General features: G+C 33.1%; 1 protein-coding gene across 1 annotated transcript; it reads left to right on the top strand.

The window, feature by feature from the left end:
- The first annotated feature begins 6813 nt into the window (after positions 1-6813).
- LOC121244173 lies at positions 6814-14054 on the top strand. Its single transcript, XM_041142203.1, has 13 exons — positions 6814-6951; positions 7060-7119; positions 7820-7941; positions 8050-8137; positions 9636-9880; positions 10739-10875; positions 11450-11649; positions 11979-12320; positions 12431-12532; positions 12620-12917; positions 13095-13246; positions 13357-13641; positions 13782-14054. Exons 1-13 carry the CDS (start codon positions 6814-6816, stop codon positions 14052-14054), a joined length of 2442 nt encoding a protein of 813 aa, XP_040998137.1.
- Positions 14055-14295: the final 241 nt, after the last annotated feature.

The following is a 14295-nucleotide window of genomic DNA, read 5'->3' as shown; positions in this document are numbered from 1 at the left end:
CAATCTCACCTCCATCCGTGCCGCCGTTAACCACCAGTAGCTCTTCGAAGCCGCGGCACTCCTTCCGCCGTAGCGCCGCCGTCGCACCACCATTGGCCACCATCTTCCTACCACTTCATCCCCGACCTCTTGGCAACCCATTGGACCCAACCCCACCTCCGATCCGTCACCGGTGAAGCTCCACCAACTACATTTCCGATTTGGGCATTTTGGTCTTCTACCGCCCATTCCGCCGCCACCCACGGCAAACCACCGCCACCATTGGCTTCACCGACCTCCCTAGGCCCTACCCTACCATTTTTGGGTCTTCGTTTGTCCTCGTTGAAAAGTGGGTATCTGTGACCCACGGCCACAGTGTATTTTACACTGTGGTGTTGCTCAGAAATCACCACTTGCAACTTCGAGATCCTCCGGAAATTATTATATTGCACTGTAAGTATTTTCCTTAAAGAACTTTCGTGATTTAAATATATTTTTGCACTAACGCATATTATCTGTGAATTGGGTTGTTTTGCCGGACTGAGTCCGAGGAGTTTCGGGGGTCGGATGGATTGTGGACGGAGTTGTGTTTGTTTGCATTGTGGTTGTTGGTTGTTGGTTATGACTTGTTCACGTACATCGCATATTGCATGCATGATCATGTTTATAAAGAAAACTGGGTTTTCGCATGATTGCATACATGTTCATGTATTTATTGGATTTGGATTTTCATGTGAGTAAAAGGAAAAGAGACTGTAGGGATGGTGGTAAGCAGGGATGGTGGTTGTGTCCCGCCTGTGATTCCCGCCTACAGTGCTCTGTTAAGTATTTATTGTGTGTAAAGGAACTGTAGGGATGGTGGTAAGCAGGGATGGTGGTAGAGTCCCGCCTGTGATTCCCGCCTACGGTGCACGCGTTAGGGATGGTGGTAAGCAGGGATGGTGGTTGTGTCCCGCCTGTGATTCCCGCCTACGGTGCACGCGGTAGGGATGGTGGTAAGCAGGGACGGTGGTAGAGTCCCGCCTGCAATTCCCGCCTACAGTGTCCGATAATTGGATTGTTTGTGTGAATCATTTTATGGGAAAATGCGTTACGGATATTTTGGGCCAAAATGGGATTTTTGGCGTGTGTTGGAAATAATCATTTTTCTGGGAAAAAATGGTATTTTATGGTTAACTGTATTTTGCTATATTGTTGGTTGCATTAATGTATTTTTATCCCGAGAGTTGTTTGGTTTATACTTACCTGTGGTACCATTTTATGGTATCGCAGATTTTGATGCAGATGATGATGACGAGCCTTAGCTTGGCTCCGTTGGAGGAGTGATCTGGGATTGCTCCTGTTTAGTGAGTTATGTGTTTTTATCAGTTTATGTATTCACCTTTTGTATTATATTTGGGATGACTGTATAATTTTTTAAAGATAAATTGTTTTAAATATTTGTATTTAAATTCTGGTACTTAGTTGACTATCCGCTGCGTTATTATATTTGTACACTGTTGCATGTACACACACTGGCACTTCGTTGGGATGTGTGACCGTGTTGTCACCATCCTGGCGTCTCGATCCCTGTGTATTTATATAAGGGGGATTGGGGGCGCCACATATATAGTATATTGTTGCTGTTAGTTTTATTAATTATAGCCATATGTCTGTTATATATTAATTTGTTCCTCGTTAATTAAATATATAATTTTTTATTTGCAAATGTGGACGTCATATTAGTAATTTTAAATAAAGCAATTTATTAAGAATTTTAAAACTTATGAAATAGTGTTAATAATGTTGGATAAATTATTAAAGTATAAAGTAATGGAATTAAATATTAATGAAACTATTATTTTTTTTATGAACTATAAGTAATAATATTAGTAACAACATTAACATTTTTAGTAATTTCAAATTTGTTAAAAATGTAAATATTAATTCCCAATAATTGATATTAGATTTTAAGAATATATTATGTTCTTAATAAGTTGTGTAAAATAACATTACATCAAACACATCAAATAACATTAATCCGATATCAACATTAACAACATTAACATTGGTTCACATTCGAACCAACGTTTGAATATAATTACACAAAATTATAACATAACGTTCGAACGTACAACTCAACGTTCGAATATACTCACCTTCCAACGAACAAAACGTTCGAATGAAAATTCGAACATTTATTACAGGTAATGTTCGAACGTAAATATGATACTTTTGAACTATAATCAACAAACGACAACTTCTATCATTCGAATGCCAATTGGTCGGGTTGATATTCGAACGTCAGATTGGACGTCCGAACGTTACTTTCTGTAATAGATCTCAACCATCACAAAAAAGAGAACGTTCGAACATTACACCAAATGGAATACCTCCAACCGTCACTAAAAATATTTTTATGGTTCAACAGTAAACCGGCACCAATTGTTTTCTGTGACGGTTTCCTCTATTACAAAAGATAAATTGTGTTGTAGTGTAACATAGAAAATGTTGGGTTGGTCAATGTGAAAATGTACGTTGACGATGGGTGTGATCATTTCAGTAGAATATAAATATATATATATATATATATATTTATATATATAAAATTGAAGAATTTTTTAACCATCATGACTAGATTAAAACAGCGCGTAACACATGTGTTGAACGAGCTAGTTTTACTTGTTCGATCTGAGTCAGCTGGAAAGGATACCTCATCGTCAGCCATATGACGTGAAATCTCCCCAATTGATCGTGGATCGAATTTTGTGCTGGATCTCTGCGTGTTTAGTTTTGTTGTATATGATCTATTAAAGAATTAAAAGTAAATTAATAAATTGACATGACTTCATATAATATATTAGATTTACTTTATAATAAAGTTAGTTTTATAATTTAACGTACATATAATGATATCAAGTTACATCAATTTATAAATCTACTTTTATTGAATCTCTTTTTATCTAAAACATTTTATTAGATGGTAACCCGAGAGGACTTTAATTTGCGCGTAATGATCTTCCACGGCAATCATATATCATTCGAGCAGATTATATATTTAAAAAATAAAAGAAGCCTTCTTTCGGTTGGGTTGTTTGGAAATGAGTTTTGCTACACAATTTTCACCACACTCCACACTCTATATTATTTTAAATTTTAAAATTTTAAAATTTTTTTTTTTAAAATTTTTTTTGAGTTTAGTCTTTTTAAATTATTTTAAATTTTCTATTCATTATTGATCATATAATAAATATTTAATAAAAGAAAAAAATAATAAAAATTAAAAAAAATGTGAAGTGTGGAGTGTTAGGAGGTTGTGAAGATTTTTTGTTTAAACTAATCATTACAATTTTTCAACTTCAAATTTCAAACAATTCAACTTTTTAATTCTAAAAACAAAAATAATATTGAAAAATTATATATTCTAACAATATTTAATTTTATAATATTTTTTATTCAATTGTTTTTTAACTATCACATTACTATTAATAAACCATCTTACTATTATTCACAAAATTTTTATCTCATCCCATTCCCCAAACATCCACTATAGTCTTTGACTTTTAAGAGCACTAGTAGTGGGCTCAACAAAGTTAAATTTTAGACAAAGAATAGCTAAAATGCAAACTAAAGTGTAACAATGAGCTCAACAAATTAACAGTGATTTTAACTTCAGATTATATTACTAGCCAAATTTGTTGAGCCAAAGGGACTGGCCAAATATTATTTTTAAATTAAAATATTATGTTTTTGTTGCTTGCTTCTCCCCCAGGCCATCGTGATGACTTTTTGAGTATGAACTTTCAAGATAATTTCTCTCTCTCTCTCTCTCTATATATATATATATATATTAAAATCTTAACTATGATTCTCAATTTTGCAATACTTACTAGCTCAACGAATACAATAGAATATACGCCAAAGGTAAAATTCCTATTAGTTTTCCAAGTAACGAAAATTTATAAGTAAAATAAATAAAGAATATCCACTATAAATAAAATAAAGAATTTACAAGAATAAATTACAATTAGAATTAAAATAAATAAACAGTTCTAAATTAATATTTTAATAAAATAATAAAAGATTTATTAAACCTATTATTTGATTTTATTAAAAAGTAATTAATTAAATTTGTGAAAATGAATTTCTTAATTAAATTTTGACCAAAATTTATTGAGCTTAAGTCCAGTTTCAGACACAAACATGATTGGAATATGCTATTGAAGTATACCAACCAGCTTAATGCTGCTACCTCGTAGTTAGGATTGTGCAAGGTTGGTCACTCGGTGGCATGCATGTGTTACAGTACCAGTCTCCCAAAGTCCCAGATATAAAGTCAAATCTTTGAAAAGTGGTAGGGAGACAGGGAGAGAGAAACATCACTATTTTATTGCCGTGTCTCACGCTGCCAAGTTCTCCCTTCGTACAAATATATATATATATATATATGTATAGTTTCCTCCTTAACATTGCTCTTCATTCTCTGTGTTCGCTTGGCTAGGAAGCTACGGCCTGCAGGTACGTACCTTTCTGATCTCTTCTACCTCGTTTAAGTGTTTTTTTGAAACTTCGAGGCTGTTTGTTTTTCGTTTTTGGACTGAGCAATGCTTTTGTAAATTTGTAGTACTGTTCCCGAATGAATTTCTGGTTTTCTTTCCCTTGATCTGTGTGATGATTTCGTAAATGTGTGCATTATTTACATCTGGAAAAGTATGCATATTTCAAGCTCCCTTAACACGGGAATCTTTGCCCTAATGGCGGGGATGTTTACTATTTAGAACAGAAATGGAACATCAGAAGTTATTTTTATTACAAACTTTTTCTTTTCTGAAATCTTTTTATGACCTTATCGCTTTTCATAATCAGAATATAATATATTCCCCATTGTTATTTTTTTTTCTTTACAATTTGCTTGCTCCTCACCTTCCTTCCTCATTGCCCACATACGGCCAGCAGGTACCTAATTATTTCTTGTCTCTATCTCATGAACTTATTTCTGGGTCTGTTTTTCTGATCATCATGCATTTAATAAGATCATCTATTTCCGAAGAAACAAAATGCAAGTAATTAACATGATCTCAATCAATTTTTCTGCGTACTAATGTTGTTACATTCATATTCTAAATTTAAATTAACACTATTTTTAATAAAATTTACTTTTTGATCAATCATATTGAATGAATACGTATATTAGTGTCCAAAATCGCTTGCAATTAGATTTTTTCATATAATATTATTGATGCTATGTGTTAATCTTGTTTAGTAACTTCTCATGATTAACTGATCAGCTTGAATCCAAATATTTTAGCTTTTTGAATTTAATTTATATTTTTTTTCTAAAATTAGATGTACTGAACTAATTAATTATGGTGTTGACTTCATTTGTTGCAACATCGATCGAAGCAGTTTGACTACTACCGTACGCTGATCGAGATCATCACGATTATCATGATCAGGAAGGTTTGGAAAAACCTGCTCTGGTTAAGCAAACATGGGTTTTCTTTTTTCATTGCGTTTTCGTTGATGTATCACTTCTATCCTCTGGTGAATATAATTTTATGCGAGACTAAATTTCAAGTTCTGGTTGCAAACCTCAATTCCCTACGCCTGCCATGGATCGCATCCAACGATTGGTACTAAATTATATTACTCTTATGATTTGCATGTCATGTTTGTGTCCTTTCTTATGATGTGTGTGCATTAATAAAGTAGGGGAGGTAGTAAAAGCCAATAATTTTCTTTTTTCTTTGAAAATGCACACATTTGCAGGCAGATATCCTGGCTGTCACTTTTTATAAGCATATCCTTGGGTTACTTTTTACAGCCTTGGATGCGGTCCAATAAGTGGTAAATATCGCTCTCCCTTCTAAATCTAATTAATTATGTAAGTATCTGCTTTACATTGAAAGACATGGGTTATAATTAATTATATATATATATTTATATATATATGAGTGTGTACGTATTTTATGCACGTATATATATATATATATATATAATATGTATGTGTTTCCTCATGTCATGTGTGTGTATATATATATTTGAGAAATACTTTGGTCAAAAATAGATTTCATAAAAATAGATATACAAACTAACGTAATTTGATGTAGTTCGATAGAATGTAGAGTTATTTTTATTGAAAAGTAGATCTAAGGTATCATATGAAACTATGTCAGTTTTTAGATTTACTTTCGTGGGATTTATTTGTAGTTGTAACACTTCCATCTCTATATATGTATACACATGCACCAATACACACATATATATTTATTGAACTTGAAGGTCGCTCGCTCGTAAGGGTCTGTTGGCTAGCCCTAATATGGATCTGGTTGCATTAATGCTATATATATATATATATATATATATATGTTTCAATTCAAAACATGATAGACTACTAGCTGGATGAAAGACACGATGAAAGACATATATTATATATATGTGTTTGCATGTGTAGTGTGGAGATCATAATCCTCTTCATGACTCCCTCATTTCACTTAATATAGGATATTACTGCCAAGTCATTTAAAAATTACTTTAAATGATCATGTATTAATAATGTATTCACCATGTGATCACAATATATGCACCATTATTACCAGTAAAATTACATTATCAACGCGGTACACACATACACACACATATACATACATACATATATACATACATACATATACATATATATAATTAACATATAAATATATATGTACTCAGTAATTACTATAATTTTAGAAATAAATTATATATATAAGAAAAGATATTTACAACCGTGATTTGTGATCTTGCAGGTATTTGTACTGGCTTTTAGTAGCAGCTCTCTATCATCTCCCTCCTCAGCCGAGGGACAACTTTTACGATATGTCTGTTTTCTTGACAACTTTTGCCTCTTCTGTTCTGCGTCTTCTCGTCTCCCTCTTTATTTATGATCGTCTCGCGTACTTCTTTAAACTTGAGGCTCCAAAGTGGAACCTAGGGAACATTTTCAAACATTCTGCAGTAAGTCCTGGAGAGGATCAGAACTGATCTTGATTTCAGATAATTGAGTTCTAAGTACGTACGGTTTTCCTCTATCAGTACCTCTGAATAATTTTTCATGTTTTGAAGGTTTTCAGTATAGCCTGCTGTGGTTGGATCCGGTATAACAATGGTACTATTCATATTGAGGTACGGCTACAACCTCCCATGATTTAGCGGCTCTCTATCCTTTCCTCGCTCGTTATATATGCACTCGATCGAGTTTTCTTATTAGTCGCCTAGCTGCAGCTTTCGCTGTCTGCCGTGTGTATTTAGACCCAACACAGAATCAATATGCCATATAATTTCTAAGTGAACTCAATTTGTCATCATCATATATACTTCAGCAACAGAAATACGAGGAATTGAATAATATATATACTATTTATTCTATATGTATAATATACGTCGATTTATATCGTATTGATTACTCTACGTACGTACATATTCCTTTTTGTTTGTTTGTACAGGGGCCTTCAAGAATTACAGAGAGTACTCAAATATCATATGACACCCACGTCTCATGGCCCCTGTTTATAGGCCTTAACATTTACGTGCATTATTACCTAAAGGGAGAATCAACGTGAGTACTGTCAGCTGGTAGTTTCATTTTATAATATTCAAAGCATGCATAATATAATTATAAGAAATACCTTAGCCACAAATTGATTAGATCAAATTAAACTCACAAATTGACGTGACTTGATGTGATATGTCGATTGTAAAGTAGATATAACGAATCTTATGAAAGTACGTCAGTTTGTGAATTTACTTTTGTATAATTTATTTGTGTATGTAGTAAATCTTTAATCTAATTTCCATATTTGATAATACATGGAATATTGTTAAGGCATCTTGCCTTGATGACTGGCCTGGTTTGAGTGATTTATATATAATCAATTTGTTTGACAGATCATCGGATCAAGATTCTGAGAAGCCTTATTTTTTAGATATGGTTCCTTGGTATTCAGGGTACGTATGCTTTAACTATTAAATTACATAAATTGATATAATTTAATGTGATATATTAGATTTTCAAGTGGTTGTTATCTCTGTTCTGGTGTTTGCTATTTATCGCAGAACCTCAGCTGACCTTTACAAGACTGTTTTTGACCTCCTGGTGTCAGTAAATATCTTCCTAGGTCGCTTTGACTTGCGTATAATGCAGGTATATGTAACTTCTTTCCTTACGAAGCAGCTAGTTCTTGGTAATCAAATCTTTCCATCTTCTATATTTTGTTTCCTATATTGCCATTTAGGTCCCAGAGATATGCTCAGATATACTTTTGTCAAGAGATTTGATATTCTTGATCTGATTTTCATAGTTATAAAATCAAGAGATTTGATTTTCAAATATATTTACTTTATCACATTTCTATGTGATTTCGCTATAAATAGATGTCAATGTTTTGTATTCAAAATAATTGAGATAGGTAAATATGTAATCTTCAAAGTCTTTATCCCTTCTCTCTCTCTTCTCCATATTAATTTTTATTATATTTTATATTTTTTCATGGTATCAAAGCCCTTGGCTAACACCAGACTCGATTATGGGACTAGTTCTTTTAAAATTTTTCCGCTAGCTTTATCTCTTATAAAATTTTCATCGCCGTTCAATTATACGTTGTCTCTCATCTATGTATTTGGAGTATCTTTATTATCTGTGAATCTTTTATAGGATTTTGGTTTATTGTGAGCATTGTTTGAAATCCCATATAATGTATTTTTTGGCCTTTTGATTTTGGTCTATAGTTAATCAAGGCCATATATAGCCTATTATTGGCCATAACTCAAGATTTAATATTCCGATTGTCATTGACTTCATCATCAACAACATTTTCATGATCTTATTGGTGAACAATCAATGGATACGAAAGCTACAATCAAATTTCAAACTCAAGATTTCAAAATTCTTAACCTTGAGTTTGAAGGTGATGTTAAAGATAATATCAAATCAAAAATTTGACTTGATATTATCTTGATTTGATTTTCATATTTATCAAATCAAGAGATTTGATTTTCAAATATATTTACCCTATCACATCTCTATATAATTTCGCTATAAATAGAGGTCAACATTTTGTATTCAAAATCATTGTGAATAGTAAATATGTAGCCCTCAAAGCCTCTCTCTCTCTCTCTCTCTCTCTCCTCCATATCAAATTCTATTATATTAATATTTTCTATCAGCTTTTATTTAGATAAATGTTTGGTTCACAAAGAAATTTTATAAAAATAAACTTTATAAAAATAAGCTTTTATTTAGATAAATGTTTGTTACTCTTTTTATTGTAAAGGTCAAGATTTAACGTATTACAATATCTAGTCACGCATATCGGTTTATGAACTTTATCTTTGTAAGATTTCTCTGTGAATCTAGCTAATAGTTCTTATTTTTTGTGAATCAAATAATAGAAATTAGATCATAATATTGAAATTGAAGTAGAAGATCACAACGATTTCAGTTTTGAAGTCAAATATTTTTATCAAGATTATTGAAAAAAAGCTTAATACATATATAGGAGTACTAGAAGGTTAAGCTTGTTAATTTATATATGCTACTTAGTGTAGGGAACAATCAGCAACAAATTTATTATCACTTCTTTTCAATATTAATTTGTCTTGAGCATTACCGCCCCCTTTCTCCTCTATATATTAATCTGCAGGCAGTAACGAGTCAAGTTCAAGATGGAGCTCGAGAACAGAATCGTGGAGCCCAAGATCAACAGAATCTTTTGTATGATTTTAGTAAAAAGGATGAACTGTGGTTCGATTTCATGGCTGATACTGGCGATGGTGGGAATTCAGCTTACACTGTGACACGTCTACTTGCTAAGCGTGCCATTCGTTGTAATGGCTCTAAGCTTACCTTAAAACGAGGAGACTTGCTACTCATTGGAGGGGATCTTGCGTAAGTTCGACACTTTGGTACTAACCATTCAAAAAAAATTTTACCAATCAATTGGTAGGATGAGTAAGGTTAGATATGGTCTTAAAAAAATTAGATTTTTTTTTATGTGGATCATAAATTTATCATTTTTTTAAAGCAGTGTGCGAGACTTGCGTACGTATATACTTTAAGATTGTATAAATTATTTATCTTTTAAATATAAAACTCAGCACATATAAAGTCCAGCACATGTTAAGTGAATCCCGCTTATCTTGAGTGGGAGTGCGTGTGATACCCAATAGGATAAGGATAAGGGTATATAGTTTATGAGATTCCACATTACTTGAAAATGAGAAGTTCTTGCTCTTTATAAGATTTCAATGAGGCTCCAATTGTATCGATGACTAATCTTTTTAGAGTATGGAAAATGCTAATTTGACACCTAAATTTGACACTTTCTTTATTTTAATTTTAATTTTTACTTAATGGTTAAGGAAGTAACGATTAGTGTATTGATATTTTTTTTATATTTTTTAAAAATATTTTAAAATGATAAAAAAAAACATGAATAAAAAAATTGAAAAAAACATAGAAAAGCTAATTTCAACTAGCGGTCACTTTGAGCAGTGCTACTTAGGCGGCAGAGTAGCACCACTCTTGGAGTATAGGTCATGTAGTTTGGACCTTCCATTGGAGCGTTACAGTATGCATGGCCTAATTACACATCCTAAGATTATATCTAACATTACTTTATATATATATATATATGTTGTATGTACTCATTTTGTCGCGCGATATCATCAATGTTAGAGACATGATTACCTCATTTTTATTATTAAATTTTGTTTTTAATAAAGAATTTGCTTCTATTATTTATAGGTACCCAAATCCGTCAAAATACACATATGAAAGGCGCTTCTTACGTCCTTTCGAGTATGCTCTTCAACTGCCTAACAATCATAAGCGGGATCATGGTCATGTTGGACCTCAGTGTTTTGTTATTCCTGGAAACCATGGTTGATCCTAGCTCGCTCTTATGATTTTGAGACTGATCTTCTGAAACTCTTTCCATGTTTATGCATGTTTTATATATGAACTGCTTGTCCTTCCCATATTTCTTTGGGTGATGTAAGCTGCATGTGAGTCCTTCCCATATTTCTTTGGGTGATGTAAGCTGCATGTGAGTACATACGTAATTTAACAGTTAAGGATATAATATAAAGAGTAATGCTACATGCAATTCATGTGGAGTATACAAACGCCGTGCAATTGTTTTGAAAAAGAGTAAGATTTATTATTAAAAAATTATTATTTTTTCATGTGGATCTCATATTTATTAACTTTTTTCAAAGTGATTGCACAACACTTGCGCACTCACGACTACAAGTATAATTTTTTTAATAGAAATCATATTGTTCCAAGAATTTAACCTAATGTATGAGAACTAATAGATTTAATTATTTATATTATATTCTCAACATAAACATGCACTACAAATATACATGCACATCCCCAATAATGCATACTTCTTGCTGTACGTACGTTATTGTGTTTATGGTAATATTATTTTCTCAATTTTGGGGGTGACAGATTGGTTTGATGGTCTTCAAACCTTTACGAAGTATATATGTGAGAAGAAGTGGTTGGGCGGGTGGTATATGCCTCAGAAAACGTCTTATTTCGCTTTAAAACTTCCTCAAAGATGGTGGATTTTCGGTCTTGATCTTGCACTCGATGGTGATATCGATACCTACCAATTCCAATTCTTTTCAAATCTTGCAAGGGAAAAGGTATTTTTATTGTTCCTCTTTCTCAATCATTGTTTTATTATTTTTGCAGTAGAAATAATTAATTAATAGACATTGAGCTCTTTTCACAATTGATCTTTACGGAATATTATTGTATTAAAATGAGAGTATTTTTGTAAAATTAAGACACTTTTATAAGTTATTTTATAAAAATATCATTAATTTAAAGCCCATGATTATCACGTAAATAGTTATGAAAAGATGATCACCAGTCAGGTGTTTATCGTTTTGCGATAATTAGTTGTAGTTCTGTTTCATAATCTTGTTGATTTCACGACATTAATGTCTAAACATCATGTGTAATTAATAAGATCGGAAAAAACGACGCTGTGATCGTAATGACACACCAACCGGACTGGCTTGTTGATTGGTACGAAAGTGGTACTGATGTCGAAAGGGATAATCTGTCAGAGTTGATCTGTAACATTTTGAAAGAAAGGTGTAAGCTTCGAATTGCTGGGGACATACATCACTATATGCGCCACTCAATGGTACCTGAATCGAATGATTTAGTTTATGCACAGCATCTGCTTGTAAATGGTTGTGGCGGAGCATTCTTGCATCCCACCCATGTTTTTGGTGATTTTAAAGAATCTCATGGGGTTTCGTATCAGTGCGGAGCTAGTTATCCAGACAAAGAAACGTCAAAGAGGGTAATTAATTTTCTCTACTTCTATGGATCCCCCGTCAATCCCAATTTCGAGTTTCATAACATTTTTACCTTTTGTTTCTTGTTCATAACTTTCGTTTTCATTTACTTCAGCTTGGATTTAGAAATATTTGGAAATTTCGAAAGGTGAATTCGCAATTTGATTTTGTTGGGGGCATTATGTACTATATGTTGGTCTTTTCTATGATCCCACAGGTAAATTTCCCATTATTTAAGCCAATGGAAGTTACCCTAAATTTAGTATCCATATGACTGATCTGATCTTCTTTTTTTGGGGCCTAGTGTGAACTTGATCACGTCTTTGAAGTAGATTCCAAGTTGGGTTTTTGGAGAACTTGTTTCCGTACGCTGTGGAATGCTTTTATATACATGCTGGAACACTCTTACGTTTCTCTAGGAGCTGCTACGCTGTTGGTAGTCGTGGCAATGGCATTCATACCATCCAAAGTGTCATGGAAGAAGAGGGTAGCGATTGGAATTCTTCATGTTTCTGCGCATCTCTCTGCAGCTCTTATTCTTATGCTGGTGTTGGAACTGGGTGTTGGGGTGCTTGTCCACCGTAAACTATTGGGAACTTCAGGTTCGTTTCCTTTATTTTCTGTGTGTGTGTATATATATATATATATATATATATATATAAAACAGTTGGTCATTTTCAATATCATAAGGATCTCTTATTGATCTGAGTTTTTTCTGAAATGAAAGGGAGAGTCAATATTTTAATTCCTAATAAATGTAAGTTATTTTTTTTAACCAGGGTATCACTCTTTATATCGATGGTATGAATCACAAGAAAAAAGTAGGCACTTTGGTCTTTCAAATGGAACACGAGCAGGTATAGAACAATGGAGTTCTGACCTTTATTCTACATATATCAAGAATCTCATGTTTGCATTTGATGTGCCAGAGGTAAGAAAACATCTTCCTGTTGCAGAAATATTTAAAATAAATGCTGCTTTTCTCTTTTTCTTTATTACTAATTAAGACACATCATGATTGCTTTCGAAATGTATTCTCAGCTCATGGCTGTCACACGGATCAATATTTGCAAGAATGGGATGGCATCTCTCTCTCGATTGGATACCATATTTTACTATGGCTCTGTGTTCCTTTATTTCTGGCTCTTGTCAACCCCTGCAGTTTCATATGTGTTTGGAATCTATCTAAGCATCTGCGTCAACGGGTTAGACTTGCATTATGACGAAGCCTTCTCCTCTCTTAGGATTGCTGATTACAAGGCTTTCACCCGATTTCACATCAAACCTAATGGCGATCTTCATGTTTTCACCCTTGCAGTTGATAAGGTAAAGAGCCATGCATGCATCGATATTCATTCACTTTTATGATCATTTTTCCTGTTAGTCCATAGGGTAAACAAGTTCCAACGTAATCACTCAAATAATACACGTCATCACAACAAACTTTACACGTGTCATATATATAGGTCCCACTGGACTGGAATTTAGATCGTCAATGGATGACGGAGCAAAATGATCACCCAAACAGGTTGAGCTACAATAGAGATTTTCCCAGCCAATGGGAAGCAGCTGATCCGGACAAGGACCCGTTAAGGACTGTGAGGATCATTGACGAATTCGTCATTCAACGATCGAATACGTCATGGATTACGACAAATTTCCCTCCAGGGGAAAGTCTTTTCACGAGATTTTCTCGCTTCTTGATCACCATATCATCAAGACTGCATCCACCTCAATAATCCATAAATATTAATGCGCTTTCATGGAATCATGGACATTCACGAAACTTTATTGCACGTACGTACGCTCATTTTGCCTTGTGTCTTTGTTATCTTAGTCTCGGGTTATCTTAATTCTGGAACTCTCCTACTAGGTAGGGATAAGAGTTGATCTTGATGACTACACTGTTAGAGATAATATCAAATCATGAATTTGATTTAATTATTATCTTGATTTGATTTTCACAATAATTAGCATATA

The sequence above is a fragment of the Juglans microcarpa x Juglans regia genome, chromosome 8S (assembly GCF_004785595.1).
Source record: "Juglans microcarpa x Juglans regia isolate MS1-56 chromosome 8S, Jm3101_v1.0, whole genome shotgun sequence".
Lineage (NCBI taxonomy): Eukaryota > Viridiplantae > Streptophyta > Magnoliopsida > Fagales > Juglandaceae > Juglans > Juglans microcarpa x Juglans regia.
This window is presented reverse-complemented; position numbering and strand designations above follow the sequence as displayed.